At 41.3% G+C, this 21,237-nt stretch overlaps 2 protein-coding genes across 2 annotated transcripts in view; both read right to left on the bottom strand.

Moving 5' to 3' along the window:
• Nucleotides 1-11,573: 11,573 nt before the first annotated feature.
• Nucleotides 11,574-14,242, bottom strand: LOC311284841 (uncharacterized protein). The gene is made up of 2 exons (XM_084400063.1): nucleotides 14,119-14,242; nucleotides 11,574-13,993 (listed from the first exon to the last, which is right to left on the bottom strand). Exon 2 carries the CDS (start codon nucleotides 12,916-12,918, stop codon nucleotides 11,992-11,994), a length of 927 nt encoding a protein of 308 aa, XP_084256189.1. The 5' UTR covers nucleotides 12,919-13,993; nucleotides 14,119-14,242; the 3' UTR covers nucleotides 11,574-11,991.
• Nucleotides 14,243-19,844: 5,602 nt separating this feature from the next.
• kcnj6 (potassium inwardly rectifying channel subfamily J member 6) overlaps nucleotides 19,845-21,237 on the bottom strand; it is a 35,940-nt gene continuing 34,547 nt past the window's right edge. The window contains exon 5 of the mRNA XM_084400058.1: nucleotides 19,845-20,886. Within this exon, the coding sequence (XP_084256184.1) occupies nucleotides 20,597-20,886 (290 nt within the window). The 3' untranslated portion in view covers nucleotides 19,845-20,596. The remainder of the gene's footprint in view (nucleotides 20,887-21,237) is intronic.

Here is a 21,237-nt window from a genome sequence, read left to right on the forward strand (position 1 = left end):
CCTCACTGGCCTTCCCAAAAAGACCATAAGACAGTTGCAGCTCATGCAGAACATTGCCGCTAGGATTCTGAGCAGAACCAGAAAATATGAACATATCACACCAGTCCTCAGGTCTTTACACTGGCCCCCAGTTAAATTTAGGATTGATTTTAAAGTATTATTACTGGTATATAAATCATTCAATGGCCTAGGACCTCAATATATTGCAGATATGCTCACTGAATATAAACCCAACAGATCACTCAGATCACTAGGATAATATCAGCTAGAAATACCAAGGGTTCACTCTAAGCATGGCGAGTCCGCTTTTAGCTATTATGCCAGCCACAGCTGGAACCAGCTTCCAGAGGAGATCAGATGTGCTCCTACAGTAGTCACATTCAAATCCAGACTCAAAACACATCTGTTTAGCTATGCATTTAATGAATGAGCACTGTGCCAATGTTCGTCCGACTGTACTGTACTGTATTTTATTTTTTATTTTTCTAAACTGTTTTAATTATTCTTATTTCTTTTTATTATTTTAATTTCTTCTATGTAAAGAACTTTGAATTGCCATTGTGTATGAAATGTGCTATATAAATAAACTTGCCTTGCCTTGCCTTGCCTTGTTTTGGAGGGACTGCATGTTTGCAAGGATGATAGAGGGCAAAGGAACGCGCGACAGAGACCACCTTGCTCGCTTGCGTAATCCACCTCTCCTAGTCAAGTCAAGTCAAGTCATTTTCATTTATATAGCGCTTTTAACAATGTAGATTGTCTCAAAGCAGCTTTACAGAGATAAATGTATAATTTAACGTAAGATTGTTTTGGCTTTATAGCGGTTCTTTAATAAAGTTATTTTATTTTCCAGCTAAAGTTAGTTTTGATTGATTCACTTCCGTCGCAACGATCATTTGTTTTTAAATTAGGGCCGCCAAGACGACACCATTCTCTCTACACAGACTTTAGCGAACCTGTGAGAAACGCTGATGGCGTTCAGATGCGCATTAAGAACGGGTTCTATAGTTATGTGCGTTTGAATATATGTGTGCAGGTTTGGAATTCCCTGCAAACCAAGCCTAAACAAATTACTGGTGTTTCCTTATAGTTTTGATTCAGAATTTTATTTTATTTTATCAATTCGGGGTAGATACGCAAATCCTACCCCGCTTCCTTGTTCTCCGACGAGGTGCGTTGATAGAGCTCCCGTTCTTTCCATACTGCCATTTGATGTCGGTGATATTGGGTAAAGTTAGATCTAGAGGTGGTCTAGAGTTCGCTGGTTGATCGAACTTCAACAGATGGTCCCGGCTGTATAAAATCCGAGACTGAGAGGCTTCCGCCAGATGGAAAGTTTCCCACAACACCACCAGCAGTATACATCCAACAGTCCATTCCATTTTAACCGGTCAGGAAACCGATCGCTGCAGAGCTTTATCAGCGCGACGTAAGATATGCGTTAAAAAATACAATCAGATATAAAAGGGCACTCCGGATAACTTTAACGAGTTACACAACAAAAAAACAAACAACCATCACGCTACTATGCTGCCGGTCGCTGCGTGCATATGCGCCCATCATGAAGATATCACAGGAAGGCCACTACACCAGGGGTTCGTGGAAGGACCAACATCTCTCTTGGCACATCAATTGCCTAGAGATGCTGGCTGTATTTCTGGCACTCAGACATTTCCTTCCGAACCTCAGAGGCCATCATGTCCTAGCACGAACAGACAACACGTCAGTGGTCTCATATACAAATCGGCAGGGGTGCCTGAGATCGCGCCCTCTAAGCAGACTGGCACATCAGGTTCTTCTGTGGTCCCAGGGCAAACTTCTTTCAGTCAGAGCTATGTTTATCCCTGGGGACAAAATGTGGGAGCAGACATCCTGTCGAGGCAGGGGCTGAGGCCCGGGGAATGGAGACTCCACCCTGAGACGGTGGAGTTAATATGGAGGAAGTTTGGCCAAGCGGAAGTGGATCTGTTCGCCTCTCAAGAGAACACCCAGTGCCCGGTCTGGTTCTCCCTCACTCATCCAGCTCCCTTAGGACTGGATGCCATGGTACAGATGTGGCCGAGGCCGATCGCTCTGCTCCCAGGGGTTCTAGAGAGGGTCCGGAGGTACGGAATCAGCTTGCTCCTAGTAGCCCCGTACTGGCCGGCCCGAGTATGGTTTTCGGACATCATAACTCTACTTGTAGGCCCTCCGTGGCAAATCCCGATCAGGAGGGACCTTCTTTCTCAGGCCGAGGGCACAATTTTCCACCCTCGGCCGGAGCTGTGGAAACTATGGGTCTGGCCCCTGAGGGGGACCAACTCTTAAATGCTGGTCTCTCAACTGAGGTTGCTGAGACCATCTTAAACTCTAGAGCCCCCTCCATCAGGAAACTGTATGCATTAAAATGGAATGTATTCAACTTATGGTGCAGAGAACATCAGTTGAACCCAGTTAACTGCCCAGTGGCTTCAGTGCTAGAGTTCCTCCAGAGTCGTTTCTCTGACGGGCTCTCCCCGTTCACGCTTAAGGTCTATGTCAAGTCAAGTCAAGTATATTTTTATAGCGCTTTTCACAATACAGATTGTATCAAAGCAGCTTCACAGTATTAAATTAACCCTTGTGTGGTGTTCAAAACCCTATAACACCTGTGGTCTTCCCGGGTCAAAATGACCCGCCTATAAAAAATAGCTTATAAATCACTCATTATACCATATTTTCACCCAATCTTGGATTCAATCTTTTTGTCAACTTGTTCTCTTTCAATTAGGACTGGTTTTATATTTCTATTTGCATCTAATTAATCGTAGGCCTCATTTATTTGACAGTAGGAATCTCATTTTTTGAGTAAAAAAAACATTATTTTTGAATAATTTGGGAAATATTAAATGAAATCTGAAGAAAATTGGCACTGTTTATCACACTAGTCTACTTTAATATTTCACCAGGAATTTTGTTTTGAAAAACTTTTATTTTGTACAAAATGGCACATTGTCACACTTGTGGTCTTCCCGGGTCAAAATGACCCGCCTATAAAAAATAGCTTATAAATCACTCATTATACCATATTTTCACCCAATCTTGGATTCAATCTTTTTGTCAGCTTGTTCTCTTTCAATTAGGACTGGTTTTATATTTCTATTTGCATCTAATTAATCGTAGGCCTCATTTATTTGACAGTAGGGATCTCATTTTTTGAGTAAAAAAAACATTATTTTTGAATAATTTTGGAAATATTAAATGAAATCTGAAGAAAATTGGCACTGTTGATCACACTAGTCTACATTAATATTTCACCAGAAATTTTGTTTTGAAAAACTTTTATTTTGTACAAAATGGCACATTGTCACACTTGCGGTGTTCCACTGGGCCATTGAGGGCCATAGTTTCAATGGGCCATTGAAAGTGAATGGGAGAGACAGAAACATTTTCAGGAGCATGTTCATTGTTTATGTACACATATGAGCATGTGATGGATTATGGTGAGTTTGGGCTCTTTTTAATCTTAACAATCTCATGTAAATAATGATGTGCCATTTTCCACAATTTATGCATGCTTCATTGAGTTACGAGTTAAAACGCGACATAAGTGCTAGGCTACATCTATATTCAAGGCTCTGTGAGCGCCTGTGGGGGTTCGTGTGTTACAACTCCATTAGGAATATCTTTAGATCTGAGTGATAGATTATGCTGAGTTTGGGCTCTTTTTAATTGTGATAGTCTACTGAAAATAATGATGTACAATTTTCTACGATCTGTGCATGCTTCGTGAAGTTATGAGCAAAAACCAAACGTGAGAGCTTCATGAGTATATACTTGGCTAGGTGCGTCTGTGGTATTTTTTGTGTTAGAGCGCCATGAGGAATATCTTTAGATCTTATTGATGGAATATATTGAGTTTGGGCTCTTTTTAATCGTGAGCTCCTGCTGTAAATAACGATGTGTCATTTTCCATGATCGATGTATGTTTCATGAAGTTACGAGTAAAAAGGCCAAGTCTAAGCTACCTTGCTTGGCTATGTGAGTCTGTGTGTCTGTAGTATTTTTTGTGTTAGAACTCCATGAGGAATATCTTTAGTTCTGAGTGATGGATTATGTTGAGTTTGGACTCATTTTAATTGTAAGCATCTGCTGTAAATAATGATGTGTCATTTTCCACAATCGGAGCATGTTTCATGAAGTTACGAGCGGAAATGTGTCTAAAATTCCATCATCCATGTATGGTTTACACATGGGTCTCTTGAAGGGCTTCTTTTACAAAAATCTCACTCAAGTTTAGTAAAAAGCCTGAAACAATTATGCTTGCTGTATTCTGCTAATTGAGACCTTTCAAATGACATATGACACAGGACTATCTGAGCTGTATGATGTATTTGACATATTGCTGAATGTAGTACAAAAAAGTAGTTTATAAATTATGAATTTGTTTTTTTCTATTTATCAGCAAATAACTCAGCACTACTTAGGAGTTTATCAAATTGGCTACATTCATTGTAAATTTCAGACTCTAAGCTTTCAAATGACACCTATTTTAAGTTGATCAAGGTAATAGTTTTGAAAAATATTATGATTATTTGTTTCGCAACTAGGTGGCGCCTGCGGGGAAACACTCTGTTTTAGAGTGATAACTCAGCTCTCGTTAGGAGTTGATCAAAGTGATTAGATGCATTAAAAAGCTGAGATTCTAAGCTTTAAAATGGTACCTATTTTGTGTTGTTCCATTCATTGTTTGCATTGGTCTCTCCCATTCACTTTCAATGGCCCATTGAAACAATGGCCCACAATGGCCCTCAATGGCCCAGTGGAACACCACAAGTGTAACTCTGTGCCATATTGTACAAAATAAAAGTTTTTCAAAACAAAATTCCTGGTGAAAAATTAAAGTACACTAGTGTGATCAACAGTGCCAATTTTCTTCAGATTTTATTTTATTTTTCCAAAAATTATTCAAAAATATTTTTTATTTACTCAAAAAATGAGATGCCTACTCTCAAATAAATGAGGCCCACGATTAATCAGATGCAAATGGAAATACAAAACCAGTCCTAATTGAAAGAGAACAAGTTGACAAAAAGATTGAATCCAAGATTGGGTGAAAATATGGTATAATGAGTGATTTATAAGTATTTTTTATAGGCGGGTCATTTTGACCCGGGAAGACCACAAGTGTGACTATGTACCATTTTTTACAAAATAAAAGTTTTTCAAAACAAAATTCCCGGTGAAACATTAAAGTAGACTAGTGTGATCAACAGTACCAATTTTCAAAAAAAAAAAAAAAAAAAATTCCAAAATGATTAAAAAATTAAAGAAAATTTACTCAAAAAATGAGATGCCTACTCTCAGATAAATGAGGCCCACGATTAATCAGATGCAAATGAAAATACAAAACCAGTCCTAATTGAACGAGAACAAGTTGACAAAAAGATTGAATCCAAGATTTGATGAAAATATGGTATAATGAGTGATTTATAAGCTATTTTTTATAGGCGGGTCATTTTGACCCGGGAAGACCACAAGTGTAACAAGGTAACAAACCCCCCCCCCCAAAAAAAAGTACGAAAATTTTCAAAAAACATTTGAGAAGTAGTTATACCCTTTGGGAACAAAGTCACCAAGTTTCAGTCCAATGCAATAACATTAACTAGTATTTTTGGGAAAAAGAAAATCTTCTCCGGGTCAAAATGACCCGAAGACCACATGAGGGTTAAAATAATACAACAAGGTTTGTTTCTAGTGGAATTTATTGATTGATAAAATAGAATAAAATATCCCCAAAATATCCCCAACTGAGCAAGCCAAAGGCAACAGTGGCAAGGAACCAAAAAACTCCATCAAGTGACCTAATGGTGACCTGATTCTCCATCAGGTGACCCAATGGAGAAAAAAAAAACCTTGGGAGAACCCAGGCTCAGTCGGGGGCCAGTTCTCCTCTGGCATTTATGAACTAGAGGCCGGATTGTAGTTTGAACTGTAAGATTAAAAATATTATATGAATGCCTAGCCGAAAAGATGCGTCTTTAATCTAGTTTTAAACTGGGAGAGCGAGTCTGAGCAATGAACACTATCAGGAAGGCTATTCCAGAGTTTTGGAGCTAAATGTGAAAATGCTCTCCCTCCTTTGGTGGTTCTGGATATCCTAGGTATGACCAAAAGCCTCGAATTTATTGATCTTAAAGAGCGCGATGGATTATAGGGCGATAGAAGATCCGTTAAATAGACTGGAGCTAAGCCGTTTAGGGCTTTATAAGTCAGTAGCAATACCTTGTAAATAATACGGAACTTTATAGGTAACCAATGCAGTGATTTTAAAATCGGTGTTATATGATCATATTTTCTTGATCTAGTAAGAACTCTAGCAGCTGCATTTTGGACTAACTGTAGCTTGTTTATTGAGGATGCAGGACAACCGGCTAAAAAAGCATTACAGTAATCTAGTCTCGAGGTCATGAATGCATGAACTAACTTTTCTGCATCAGAAACTGATAGCATATTACGTAGCTTAGCAATGTTTCTAAGGTGGAAAAAGGCAGTTTTTGTAACATATGTAACAGACAGGTTACAGTCGAGTATAACACCCAGGTCTTTTACTGTAGAGGATAAAGTAACAGGACATCCTACGATGTTAAAGTTGTATTGTAAGAGGTTTTGTGGGTGGTTTTTTGAACCGAAAAGTATTACCTCTGTCTTGTCTGGATTTAATAAAAGAAAATTATGCGTCATCCAATCTTTTATATCTTTAACACACTCTGTCAATTTGGATAATTTAGCGTTTTCATCCGGCCGTGATGAAATATAGATTTGAGTGTCATCAGCATAACAATGGAAACTAATTCCATGTTTCCTTATAATATTTCCAAGTGGCATCATATATATTGAGAATAGCAGAGGGCCCAACACAGATCCCTGTGGCACTCCATAGTTTACTGGAGTTATGATAGATTTTTCTCCATTTAAATAGCCAAAATGGTAGCGGTCAGATAAATATGATCTAAACCAGCTTAATGCTTGTCCTTGAACACCAGTATAATTTTGTAGTCGATCTAAGAGTATTGTATGATCTATCTATAGTATCGAACGCAGCACTAAGATCAAGTAAAACTAGTATTGAGATACAGCCTTGGTCAGAAGCTAAAAGTAAATCATTTGTGATTTTAACGAGCGCAGTTTCTGTGCTATGGTGCGGCCTGAAACCAGACTGAAACTTCTCATAGATGTAATTTTCATGCAAGAAAGAGCCCAGTTGAGCGGACACAACTTTTTCTAGTATTTTAGACATAAATGGAAGATTTGAAATGGGTCTATAATTTGCTAGGTTATTATGATCTAATTGTGGTTTCTTAATGAGAGGTTTTATAACTGCCAGTTTAAATGTTCTTGGAACATGACCTAAAGATAAAGACGAGTTAATAATATTGAGGAGAGGCTCTTCCACTATAGGTAACACTTCTTTCAGTAGTTTAGTTGGTATCGGATCTAATAAACATGTTGTTGTTTTAGAGGAAGTGATAAGTTTATTTAACTCTCTTTGTTCTATAGCTGTAAAGCACTGTAACTGTTCTTGCGGGGTGATAATTGAGGCTGAATAATAAGGCGCGATTGAAGATTGAACGTTTACAATTGTGGTTCTGATTTTTTCTATTTTCTCAGTGAAGAAGTTCATGAAATCATTACTACTAAACTGTAACGGGATATTTTGTTCGGGTGATGTCTGTTTATTTGTTAGTCTAGCCACGGTGTTAAATAAAAACCTTGGATTATTTTGGTTATTTTCTATTAGTTTGCGGAGGTGCTCAGCCCTGGCTGCTTTTAGGGCCTTTTTATAACGTGACATACTGTCTTTCCACGCGATTCTAAAGACCTCTAAATTAGTTTGTTTCCATTTACGCTCTAAATTACGGGTTTCTCTCTTTAGAACATGCGTAGTAATGTTGTACCATGGTGCTTTAATTTTCTCTCTGACCTTTTTTAATCTAATGGGTGCAACAATATCCAATGTTCCAGAGAGAATGGAGCTCATAGTGCTAGTTAGTTCTTCTAATTCATCTGTTTGTTTGGGTTCAGGCAGCAGCTGAGACAGATCAGATAAGCAATTTGAGAAATTATCTATGGTGGATGGAAGGATTGTTCTGCCTGGTCGATAACGCGGTGCCGCATGACATATTACAGCAGTACGTAATATGCAAGTTACCATATAATGGTCAGTAACATCATCACTTTGTGGAATGATATCTATATCGGTTGGATCGGTTCCATATGGTATAATTAAATCTAGCGTATGATTAAGACGATGAGTTGGTCCGGTGACGTTTTGCTTGACCCCAAAGGAGTTTAATAAATCTGTAAACGCAGCCCCTAACGCATCATTTGAATTATCTACGTGTATGTTAAAATCTCCAACAATTAATGCTTTATCGACATTGATTAATAGATCTGAGAGAAAATCTGCAAACTCTTTTAGGAAATCAGCGTAAGGCCCAGGCGGTCTATATACGGTAGCCAAGGCTAGAGATAATAGGGATTTTTTTCTAACATCTAAGAGCGTAACATTTAGTACAAGTACTTCAAACGAAATAAACTTATAACCCGTTTTCTGAGTAACATTGAGAATATCTCTATAGATTGTTGCAACACCGCCGCCACGACCAATCAGACGGGGCTCATGCTTATAGGAGTATCCAGATGGAGTAGACCCATTTAGACCGAAATAATCATTTGGTTTAAGCTAGGTTTCAGTAAGGCAAAGTACATCGAAGCTATTATCTGTGACTATTTCATTTACAATAACTGCCTTAGGTGTGAGTGATCTAATGTTTAGAAGACCTAGCTTTAGAAATTGTTTTTGTTTACTAATAGCAACATTTTCTGTTTTAATAACAATTAGATTTTTCCTAGATCCTGCAGTAGATTTATTATTTGATCTCACTAAACGAGGAATAGACACGGTTTCTATGCAATGTTCTACACTAGTATTTATATCAGTTAAATTGGTGCAGCAGAGACTATGATTTGGACTTTTGGTAACTAGTCATCTAACGGTATTTCACATTTTGGAGATGTTATCCGACAGAAGATCCACTCCGAATCTGTTTGGGTGTAAGCCATCGGCACGGAAAAGCCTAGGACGCTCCCAAAACAGATTCCAATTGTTTACAAAGAGCAGTTTCTGCTCATTGCACCATGACATTAACCATTCATTTAGCGCGAATAGTCTACTAAACTTTTCATGCCCTTGTCGGTACGTGGGAAGCGGTCCTGACACAATAATTGTTGTTTCAGGCGATGTGCTGCGTACCGTATCGATCAGATTCCTGAAGTCTTTCTTCAAAACCTTCATCTGGCGCATCCTGATGTCGTTCACTCCCACGTGCAGGACAACAGTTCCGACGCGCTCGTCACTGTTCAGAATCTCGGGAACGTGAGTAGCGATTTCAGAAACACGAGCACCAGGAAAGCAGTGACTGTGCACCTTACTTTTACCTAATGTAGCGTGTACGTGCCGAACGATGGAATCGCCGATGATCACAGCATCGCGTTCTGTTTCGCGAAGAGGGGAGAAGCGGTTTTGTGTAGATAACTCGAAAACCGGGAGGGTCGGAGAGAGTCTTGGTCTAGACCTGACTCGCGTCTTCCGCTGCGGAACCATCCAGGCTTCGTGGTGGCGTGTTGGAGCCGGAGTGAACGAGACCATGGCTGATCGCGACCTCGGCTGATCGCGACCTCGGCGCTCGGGACCGATGCTGAGTAACGCACGGAGTAGACGAGGTCGGAATCAGCGGGTTAGTAACGTTAATCTCTGATTTGTGTGCATCGGCGCGTGATGTTTCAAGAGCTAACCGCCGGTCTCTTAGCTCGGCTTGTCTCACTAAAAGGTTGTGGATCTGTTTCTCAACAGCTTCCAGCTCAGACTGCAGTGCGTGCAGCTCAAATGTGTCCTCACCTGCACCAAAAGGTAGACTACTTACATCTGATATATTCGCCATTTTAACAGATGGACAGTAAGTTAGCAACGACACTACCAGTGATGCTATCAGTATTAATACTACTTTATGACTAAACTCTTGGATATAATCCGTCTTTTTAGTAGTACAGGTGTAGAGTAGACGCACGATAGGCGAAAAAAATGTTTGTTTGTAAGTGAGTGTGGAGAAGACGCGTTCAGCCGTGATCCACGGACGTAACCTATAGGAGTATCCAGCGTTGGATCACTAAATAGGCTTGAGCCTATTATTCCTGGCACCCTTTGAACCATTGGACGAGGTGTTTGAGAAATTTGTATCTTTTAAGATAGCCTTCCTGCTCACTATTACTTCACTAAAAAGAGTGGGCGACCTGCAGGCGCTATCCGTTGCTCCCTCTTGCCTCGAGTTCGCTCCCGGCAGAGTGAGAGCTATTCTCCACCCCAGACCTGGCTATGTGCCTAAGGTGCCCACAAATGTGGCACGGTCTGTAATTCTTCAGGCATCCCATCCTCCACCGCATGTGTCAGATGAGCATGAGAAGCTACACCTATTATGCCCGATTCGAGCCCTTGAGGTCTATGTCCGAAGAAAACTCGGGCTGGAGAATGTCGGATCAGTTACTTGTGTGTTTTGGGTCACCTAAGAAGTTTTCCCCTGTTTCTAAACAAACTATCAGCAGGTGGATAGTAGAGGCTATTTCTTCAACTTACAACTTCAGCGGTTTGCCTTCGCCTCTGCTAATAAGAGCCCACTCAACCAGAGGAGTGGCTTCCTCTAAAGCCCTGCTAGTGAGGGCTTCCCTTCAAGAGGTCTGTGATGCTGCCGGCTGGGCCTCCCCACATACCTTCATAAGACACTACAGTCTGGATCTGCCCTCTACACCGGGTTCACAATTTCTCTCGTCTTGAGTGTGCCAGATTGCTTCACACCAGGGCGTCTATCTCTCAGTGTGGTGCAGTGTGCATTTCGTTCCCCAGTGTGTCGATTCTTGACTCACCACGAGTTTCCTCGAATGGGAACGTCTCGGGTTATGACTGTAACCCTTGTTCCCTGAGAAGGGAACGAGACGCTGCGCCCCTTGGCCACACTTTGTGCACTCCTGAGAACGACTTGCTTCGACCAATCAGAAGCTGACGCGGTTATGTTCCGGCGTCCTTTTATAGCTTCCGCATCACCGTCACATGCAACCTCATGAGTGACGTCATGACGCAACACCAATCAAGATTGGACTAGTTCTATACAGACTTCAGATGCGTCACGCTGAAGGCGTTCCCCAATGTGTCGGTTCTTGACGCAGCGTCCCGTACCCTTCTCAGGGATTTGCTTCACTCAGCAGTCGTAAAAACAATGGTAATGTATTGAGTGGCTGGTGAAGATTTGAACATTACTAGCCATTTGGCTGGTGGTCGAAAAAGGACATTTCGAACCCTGAAAGAAAGACATTAAAAAAACATATAAAAATTAAAACGGAATCAAATATATAAAATAAAAATAGACAGAAATACGGGTAGAGTGCAGTTGCCCCAAATTCAATAAAAGTAATTAAAATTCCACAAAGAAATTAATTTAATGGCACAGCAGAAGCCTGCTGTATATTGGCAACACTTTAAGTTAAAATACACAGACACGTGGAACAATAACACACATGATCCTTTATTTTTAAAGAGAACATCACAAAAACAAACGCTAAGAACAAACTTTACAGTGAAGTAGGAGACATCTCGTGTTCAGCACTTCCACTTTTATAATGAACAACATTTACTTATTCAAAGATGCAGAAGTCTTCAACGAGGAAGAAGGAGCAGATGTCATTTTAAGGATTTTAAACTGGAAACAGGACTAAAATATTTAAGCAGAGTATTTTATGTCTTAAATGAGTAACATGCAGGTGTGTTAGGAGAGCATCATGACAGAACACAGATCAAGACATGCAGCAAAGGGCCAAAAGTCGGGGGTCAAACCCAGGCCCGGTGCATCGAAGAGTACACCTCTACACATGAGCGCACACTCCAGCATCTGAGCCATCCCTTATCAACACCAAATATCTAAACTAGCCTGCAGCTGACGGCACAGTGAATGAACCACGGTCATGGATTGAAGAGTTGAGATTGTTCTTGATATTTGAAAAATAACTCTTTAAACCACTGATCGGTTCATACTTTGAGAAAACAATATCCATAAAAGGCGTCATAACTTCTGGTTTACCACACGATCCAAGTTTTAACATATTCCAAAAACAGCTTTCAGGTTTATTATTATCGTAATTGATTTTGTAGGTCTTGTATTTCTCCAGCAAAGGATCCAGGTTCAGTAAATACTCATCGATTGCAGCTTTGATTTCATTAAGATAGACTGATGCAGGTTTACCAGCCTGAATATCCAGTCGAGCCTCATGGATCAGCATCTGGACGTGGAAGGCGGCTCCGTTGACCCAGATCTTGAACCCACGGTTGCTCATCTGTCCGTCATGCAGCAGGGAGTTTCTGAGGATGGTGAGATGTTTGCTCAGCTCCTGTTCCAGTCTCCTTAATTCCCCCCGTAATCGTTGGTCATTCTTCATGTACATGCGATGGCGTTTCAGATACTCTGACATTGTGTCTCGGACACTCGAAGCTTTCTCTTCCCCAAACACACGTTGTAACAGGCTGTATGTGTCAGCACTTGTCTGAGGGCCGCTCTTGATGACGATCTCTATGATCAAGGAAATCACTAAAGCTCCAAGTCCAACAGCATTCGGGACTGAAGTCAGTGGACCAATGGCAGATCCAAGCTTTTCGACGTAACCTTGCACCTGGATTTGCTCATTAGAGTAAACCTGCAGCACAGCGTTAGAGTCAGAACCAGAATATTTCAGCAGAGACTCATCTATGCCTACATCTGGTAAGAAGATTGTTGAATAATTTGGATGCTGTAAAATGTTTTCATAACTCTGAAGAGCAACCCTCTCATAGTCCGCTTGTGAGTATGAGCCGCCCATGATTATTCCTCTCGATCTGTGATCGCTCACACAGAGTTCAGATGTCCCCTGACCAGCAGACTGAACACTATATTCAGAATACTGAGATAAAATCCAGCCAGCTCCATCACATATGACCAGGATGACAACTCCAGCAGCCAATCAGAGCTCTGGAAAATGGTTAGGCGTATTTGTTGACTTGTCTCTAAAGTCCAGTGTGTTCAAGGTCCAGAAAAACACATGAATCTACATTTATAGTTTATTCAAATACAACCCTAATGCAGTGATTAGAGATTGCTCCTTCATGTGCATTCTAAGTGTTTTATAAGCTCCTTAAATAAAGAAAACCTTCACAGAATCCACATCAGAAACAGGACAAAGACAAAAACATACACAGGATATTGACTTAACCTACGTCAGCATTTATACTAAACAAAATTTTGTGATAAACGGGATTCTTTGACTTTTATTGAGGTCTTATAAAGGCATCATGTGTTTTGACTGGATCTGTGCAGCCGAGGATTTATTTCACATGTGTAAGGACCACCTATTGGCCCAACGACGGAGTCCAACGGCCTGGTGAAGGGATAATGCGTGAATGTCTTTTCAGCGCTCCAGTGAAGTTCACTTGATTTATTGGTATTTAGTTTCAATATTAGTTTAGCTCTACGCTTAATCTGACTCCAATTTCAAATGATAATCAAATTTAGATCGTGTTTCTGATTAGAAAATAGTCATAAATATTGTTAATGAATTAATTTAGTCCCCCATTCTTTTAATTATTAACTCACTAAGGGACCCGATGCCGCACAGAGTCACACGCCCCGGGTTTAACTGGATCTCCCGGACACAGCCTCGCCAGTCTGATCTTGGTCACAGGGTGCAGGGTTTGCTAATACCTCTTCAGTCGGTTGCCTTCTGCTCACTCACACAGACAAGTGTAGTTGATTTATCCACTTCCGTACAACTTGCCAAGTCAGTGGTAGACAGAAATCAAAAGGTCTTCAGATGACGTGCCACTGCGCCGTTCATTTGCACTTTAGTTTGACCTATCCTGGACACAGAGCTGCGGGAGCACCAGCCTCCTCCTAGTCTACTAAAATAATGATTTCAGAAAATTTCAGAATAAATCAAGATGTAGCATAAAAATGTATCATGCCAATTACACAAGTACATGATTAAAAGCCAATTCAGAAATAATAAATATATGACATCACTTACTCAAAGATGACTCTAAAAGTAAGCAATGTATCCCTGACAGAGACACACAGTGGTGTGTGAGTGCTTTCCCATGGGAAAACCCTGAAACAGCACTGTATGGGGGATGATCCTGGTAAAGGGTCCCAAACACTGCTCTGCCACCTAGCCTTAAATACCCAGACCGGAACAAAAGGGTTGTACCAATATTTTTGATTAAATTCATGTACGCCAGGGGGTGGCACCTGGTTTCGGGAGATCTGGAAGAGACATCACCCAGAGAGGAGAACAGGATTCTCCTAAGTTCTCAATCTTTCTCATTAAACCAATGACTGCAATGAAATTAAGACCATTTTACCAATCGCACCGGGACATTTAAAATGATACCAAACATGAAAAGGAAAAACAAGTTTATGTAAGGGATCATGTAGAGCGAGGCGGTTGTAATAGCGAATACACCCCCGACAGGCTGGCGGAGGGATCATGAATCCTGAAGGGGTTTGTATTCGCTATAACAACCGCCTCGCTCTACATTATCCCGCTTATTGCATGGCTACCTACCAAATAAATCAATAATTTGACACAAAATATTGATTTAAAAAGGAGTTTATTGATTTAAAAACGATTGTATTGCTTCCGCTAAAGAAAATAGTCCGTTCCGTCTCTACGGTTAAAATCCTGCGTCCATAGCAACGCCTTGTTTTTCATGGTAACGGTGTGTTATATTTATAGCAGCGCTCTGATATCAAGAAATAACACACCGCATTCTACATTAGAATTCAACCAAGCCATGTAATAAAAACAACAATATATAACAAATATATACACAAACACACACAGAACACACACACACACTGATCTACTGTACACACTGTACACATCTCGCTTGAACACCCTCGCTTTCTCTCGCTGCCACTGAGCTGCAAGTGCACAAGTGAATTTTGCTAATATATCGCTAAAAGAGTAGCAAAAGTCAAGGCGTAAATTTGAAATCGCAGTGACAGATTTGAGAAGTTGCAGGTGCCTAATTGAGGTTGTACTGCGAATGTGAATGTAAGAATAAGTGCAAATATATATTTCAAGTTTGTGTCTGTCATTGTATTTCTGTGAATGGTATTTTACACATTTGTGACTATTGTCTGCGAGTGCAAATCTCAACATTCAACTTCAGATTTTTATTGTACAGGTTTTCACACTGGAGCTGTGAGTGTAAATTTTAGCGTACACGTACTAATATTTATTGTACAAGTTCTCAAATTCACATCTTAGTGCTCTCGAGTTAGGCTGCTCTTTCACCTTCATATCTTCATCACATATGACCAGGATGACAGCCAATCAGAGCTCTGGAAAACGGTTAGGCGTATTTGTTGACTTGTCTCTAAAGTCCAGTGTGTTCAAGGTCCAGAAAAACACATTGTGCCGCATGAATCTACATTTATAGTTTATTCAAATACAACCCTAACGCAGTGATTAGAGATTGTTCCTTCATGTGCATTATAAGTGTTTTATAAGATACTTAAATAAAGAAAACCTTCACAGAATCCACATCAGAAACAGCGTGAGCTTAGAATTATAAGGTTCTATCTCCGTTTAGGGTAGTTCTGAGATATTGAGCATCAAAGTTTTTACATCCCAGCTGGCAATGGAGAGATGGAACCTTTTTATTTTATTAATAAATACTAACAAAATACTTTTTTTACAAAAATAACACCACACAGGCATTAATAAACACCTAATGGATCAGATTATGTCAAAAACTCAATTTCGACCAAAAGTGGAGATAGAAACTTATAATTCTAAGCTCACGACAGGACAACGCCAAAAACATGATCAGGATATTGACTTAACCCACGTCAGCATTTATACTGTACAATATTCTGTGATAAATGGGATTCTTTGACTTTTATTTACGTCTTATAAATGCATCATGTGTTTTAACTGGATCTGTGCAAACGAGGATTTATTTAACGTGAGTAGTTATTTTTGTTTTAAACGAGTTTATTAATCAACAATATATAACACACATATACACAAACACACACAACACACACACACACAACACACACACACTGATCTACTGTACACACACTCACATCACTGATTCACTCGAATCATAAACACAGAAGCCTTTGTTTACTCATTCACACAGAGAAAAAAAACAAAGACACAAAATGAATATTTAGATATGATTTATTTATGAGCTTCTTGTGACACAGAGTAATTATCCAAATCAACAAGAAAATCAGAATGAATCGCCTGTCGTATGCGCGCTAAATCTGTATAAACACCGTCTATAATGTACCGTAATATGGCTTGAGAAATAAGCTTTAGAGGATCCAAAGACAGTAAAACCTTCACCTTCATATTCCTGATTTCATATTTCCCGAGTGATGGAGTGTGATATGAGTGACAGGTGTTCCAATGGCTTCATCAGCAGGGCTTTAAAGGGCACTTCGTCAAATGATCCAGGCTTTACTGGAGATATTACTGGAGATATTACTGGAGATATTACTGTAGGACTCGCCATGATCGATGCCGTTCATCCAACCCATTTCTGCCACATCAACTTCTGTATATCATAATTATGAGACAAAGTCAAAAATATGAATTATTTTGAAATTATTACACACTAAGTCATAATCATTTTGCTCAAAATGATGCTTTTTCATGAAGCTTACACACATTCAGGTGTTAATAAAAAAGAATGCATGAAGCTAAAAATAGAGGATCTGTTCTTTCTTTGATATTTTGCATATTCAGATATTCTACACAATATTCTTTGGGCTGTGAAAGTTTTGTGATCATATCATGAAATATGATCCAAAATACTGTTGACTGGCAACCTTTTAAAAACGCTGGTGAGGAAAGAGTAAATTATGATTCTCATGTCAATTTCAATACTTTGTCAATTTCTACTTTTTATGTCAATTTTGACTTTTCATGTCATAATTCTGGCTTAGTGTGTCGATGTCAACTTTTCATTTCATAAATATGACATCATTCACACAATATTCTGGGGGCCGTGAAAATGATTAAAAAAGCTGGCGGTGGCTGGCAACTTTTTTACTTGTCATAATTAACTTTTACGTGTCAATATTATTTCTTTTTCAATTTCACCTTATCTCATAATTTGTACTTTTGATGTCATAACTAAGATTTCGAGAAGATTGTTGTGTCAGAAGTGTGTGAGATTGAGTTTCAGACTCTGAACGCTGAGAGACACTGTGATCATCAGAGAATAAACGTGTGGAAACAGAGTTTTCATGTTCAGTGTGTTTGACAGTGTTTGATTGACAGTGTGTTTGATTGACAGTGTTTGATTGACAGTGTGTTTGGAAAGATGTTTCAATGTTCCACATTACACGACGGTCTCAGTCGTTCTCTTCCCGCTCGCTGATGTCATTTCCTGACCTGACAGGAACATCTAGATCTTATCTCTACATCTGCTTACACTCACTACTACACTACTCCTCACTTGTCACACAATTTCTGAAACCTGACACTCAAACACCAGAAACACACACCAGATCTGCAAAAGTTTAGTTTTAGCTAACTCAGTTATCAATTTCATAAAACAGTTTTTGCAAACCATAACACACAATTCTCTCTGTAACTCACAAACATCTAACAGGAAGTATCTTGATTTCCTTTTTCAAACACAACCTGTCAAAACACCACAGTAATTCATCAGAGCCTCACACACACACACACACACACACACACACACACACACACACACACTCCTCACATGTGCAAACACTCATCGCTTTGCTGAACACACACCAATCATGGCTGTAGAATAGGCCTATAAAAGGCCAAAGGTCGAGTTATAGGTTTTTCGGACTGTGTAATACTGTAATTCACAACCACAAATGCTTACAGTAAAACAATAAATATCTTTGTTTCAATCTTGCTTTCGTGTTTACCGGGAATTTTTCCACATCTCTGCCGATTACTTTCAGTCTTGTAGATAAATGAACATATGAGCTCATGAAAGAAGAGCTTTAGGTTTTGAATATCTGTGTGTATATGATATATCCAAAAATATAATATTATGGCGAAGGTGTTTGCAGCGTAAGACAAATGTTTGCTTCTGAGATGTGTGTGATATTCTGAATGCAGTGCTTCATTCAGCGAGAGATGTGAGGCGTTGGGCATTTTGTGTGCAGTTCTTGGATTTGTGTGTAAAGTTTTGAAAAAAAAGAGGCAAAGTTTTGAAAATGTGTGTAAGCAGTCGGAAAACACTGTGAATATCTGTGTGGCGTCGGCACTCTTAGATCATCGGCCACTGATGCGTAGGTTTGTGTCTGAATCGTGTGGAGTCTGTGCCGATACGAGTCGTCACGAAACGGTTCGGCTCTTTGGTCTCGTGTGCGAGTGAACGATGATGTGTGTCCAACTCAAACTCACACTCACGGTTACCGGGCTCACACTCACGGTTACCGAGCTCACACTCACGGTTACCGAGCTCACACTCACGGTTACCGGGCTGGCGGGGTCACTCTCACGGTTACCGGGCTCGCACTCATGGTTACCGGGCTCAAATTCGCGGTTACCGGGCTCGCACTCACGGTTACCCTCAAACTCACGGTTACCGAGCTCACACTCACGGTTACCGGGCTGGCGGGCTCACTCTCACGGTTACCGGGCTCGCACTCATGGTTACCGGGCTCAAATTCGCGGTTACCGGGCTCGCACTCACGGTTACCCTCAAACTCACGGTTACCGAGCTCAAACTCACGGTTACCGAGCTCAAACTCACGGTTACCGGGCTCGCACTCACGGTTACCGAGCTCACACTCGCGGTTACCCTCAAACTCACGGTTACCGAGCTCAAACTCACGGTTACCGAGCTCACACTCACGGTTACCGAGCTCACACTCGCGGTTACCCTCAAACTCACGGTTACCCTCAAACTCACGGTTACCGAGCTCAAACTCGCGGTTACCCTCAAACTCACGGTTACCCTCAAACTCACGGTTACCGAGCTCAAACTCACGGTTACCCTCAAACTCACGGTTACCGAGCTCAAACTCACGGTTACCGAGCTCAAACTCACGGTTACCCTCAAACTCACGGTTACCGAGCTCAAACTCACGGTTACCCTCAAACTCACGGTTACCGAGCTCAAACTCACGGTTACCGAGCTCAAACTCACGGTTACCGAGCTCAAACTCACGGTTACCCTCAAACTCACGGTTACCGAGCTCAAACTCACGGTTACCGAGCTCAAACTCACGGTTACCGAGCTCAAACTCACGGTTACCCTCAAACTCACGGTTACCGAGCTCAAACTCACGGTTACCCTCAAACTCACGGTTACCGAGCTCAAACTCACGGTTACCGAGCTCAAACTCACGGTTACCCTCAAACTCACGGTTACCCTCAAACTCACGGTTACCGAGCTCACACTCGCGGTTACCCTCAAACTCATGGTTACCCTCAAACTCACGGTTACCGAGCTCACACTCATGGTTACCGAGCTCACACTCGCGGTTACCCTCAAACTCACGGTTACCGAGCTCAAACTCACGGTTACCGAGCTCACACTCACGGTTACCGAGCTCACACTCACGGTTACCGAGCTCACACTCACGGTTACCGAGCTCACACTCACGGTTACCGAGCTCACACTCACGGTTACCGAGCTCAAACTCACGGTTACCGAGCTCACACTCACGGTTACCGAGCTCACACTCACGGTTACCGAGCTCACACTCACGGTTACCGAGCTCACACTCACGGTTACCGAGCTCAAACTCACGGTTACCGAGCTCAAACTCATGGTTACCGAGCTCAAACTCACGGTTACCGAGCTCACACTCACGGTTACCCTCAAACTCACGGTTACCGAGCTCAAACTCATGGTTACCGAGCTCACACTCACGGTTACCGAGCTCAAACTCATGGTTACCGAGCTCACACTCACGGTTACCCTCAAACTCACGGTTACCGAGCTCAAACTCTCTACCGAGACTGAAACTGAGAATCTCAGGTCCGTTTGAAGCTCAAATCAAGTTATGATTATGAATTAAAGGAAGAGTAAAGAGAGATCATGGCCTGACGACGGTATGGAAGGTTAATGGAGCACACACACACGTGAGATCTCCGCTATTGTAGCCTACAGTTCTTCATATTCATATTCTGTACATCAGAGTCAGGGATCGTTTTGAACATGCGTGGATAAATATGTCTGTCGCAGACGTGTCGTATCAAACATCCGCACATCTCAAACCAAAAACAGATATATACAAAAAATACAAATGCCCTAGAATAGATCTATATATATTCATATACATATATAGGTTTTTAATCTTTGAATTACAAATCTGAAAATATCATTTCTTATATCTTTAAGAAAAAGAGGTTTCGGGAACCATGCAGTCGCCCCGCGCGAGATCCGTGTCCTCGGGGCGCGTTCCTGAGCTGACCTCTGACCTCTGACCTCTGACCTCAGCCAAACGTCCTGCGCTCAGAGGCGAGGAGAGATTCCCGTGTGCTCCTACACTTTCGACTCGTTCTCCATGTTGGCCAGGTCCCCGTTCCTCTCGCTGGGCTCGTCGAGTTGACTCAGTTTGCTAGCGACTGACCAGCTGAGCGGCAGACGGGAGCGCGCGGTCATCTCCGCTAGCTCACGCGCGCTGCAACTGGGAGTGCTGGTCTCGTAGATCTCGTGGAAACTGTTGTAGTCCACCTCGTAGAAGCCGTCCTCCAGCGTCAGGACCGGCGTGAAGCGATAGCCCCACTTTATCTCACTCGCCACGTACGAGCTGCGCGCCTGGCACGTCATTCCTGAGGAAACACACACACACACACACACACACACAGAAGCACAGAGGTGAGAAACCATCTGAGGATCTTAAAGGGATACTTCACCCAATATTCATGGGCAGATGCACTTTTATGATAGACAGATGCACTTTTATGATGGACAGATGCACTTTTATGATGGACAGATGCACTTTTATGATGGACAGATGCACTTTTATGATGGACAGATGCAGCACTTTTATGATGGATAGATGCACTTTTATGATGGACAGATGCACTTTTATGATGGACAGATGCACTTTTATGATGGACAGATACACTTTTATGATGGACAGATGCAGCACTTTTATGATGGACAGATGCACTTTTATG

This window comes from Rutilus rutilus, assembly GCF_951802725.1.
Source record: "Rutilus rutilus genome assembly, chromosome: 25".
NCBI classification, from domain to species: Eukaryota; Metazoa; Chordata; class Actinopteri; order Cypriniformes; family Leuciscidae; genus Rutilus; species Rutilus rutilus.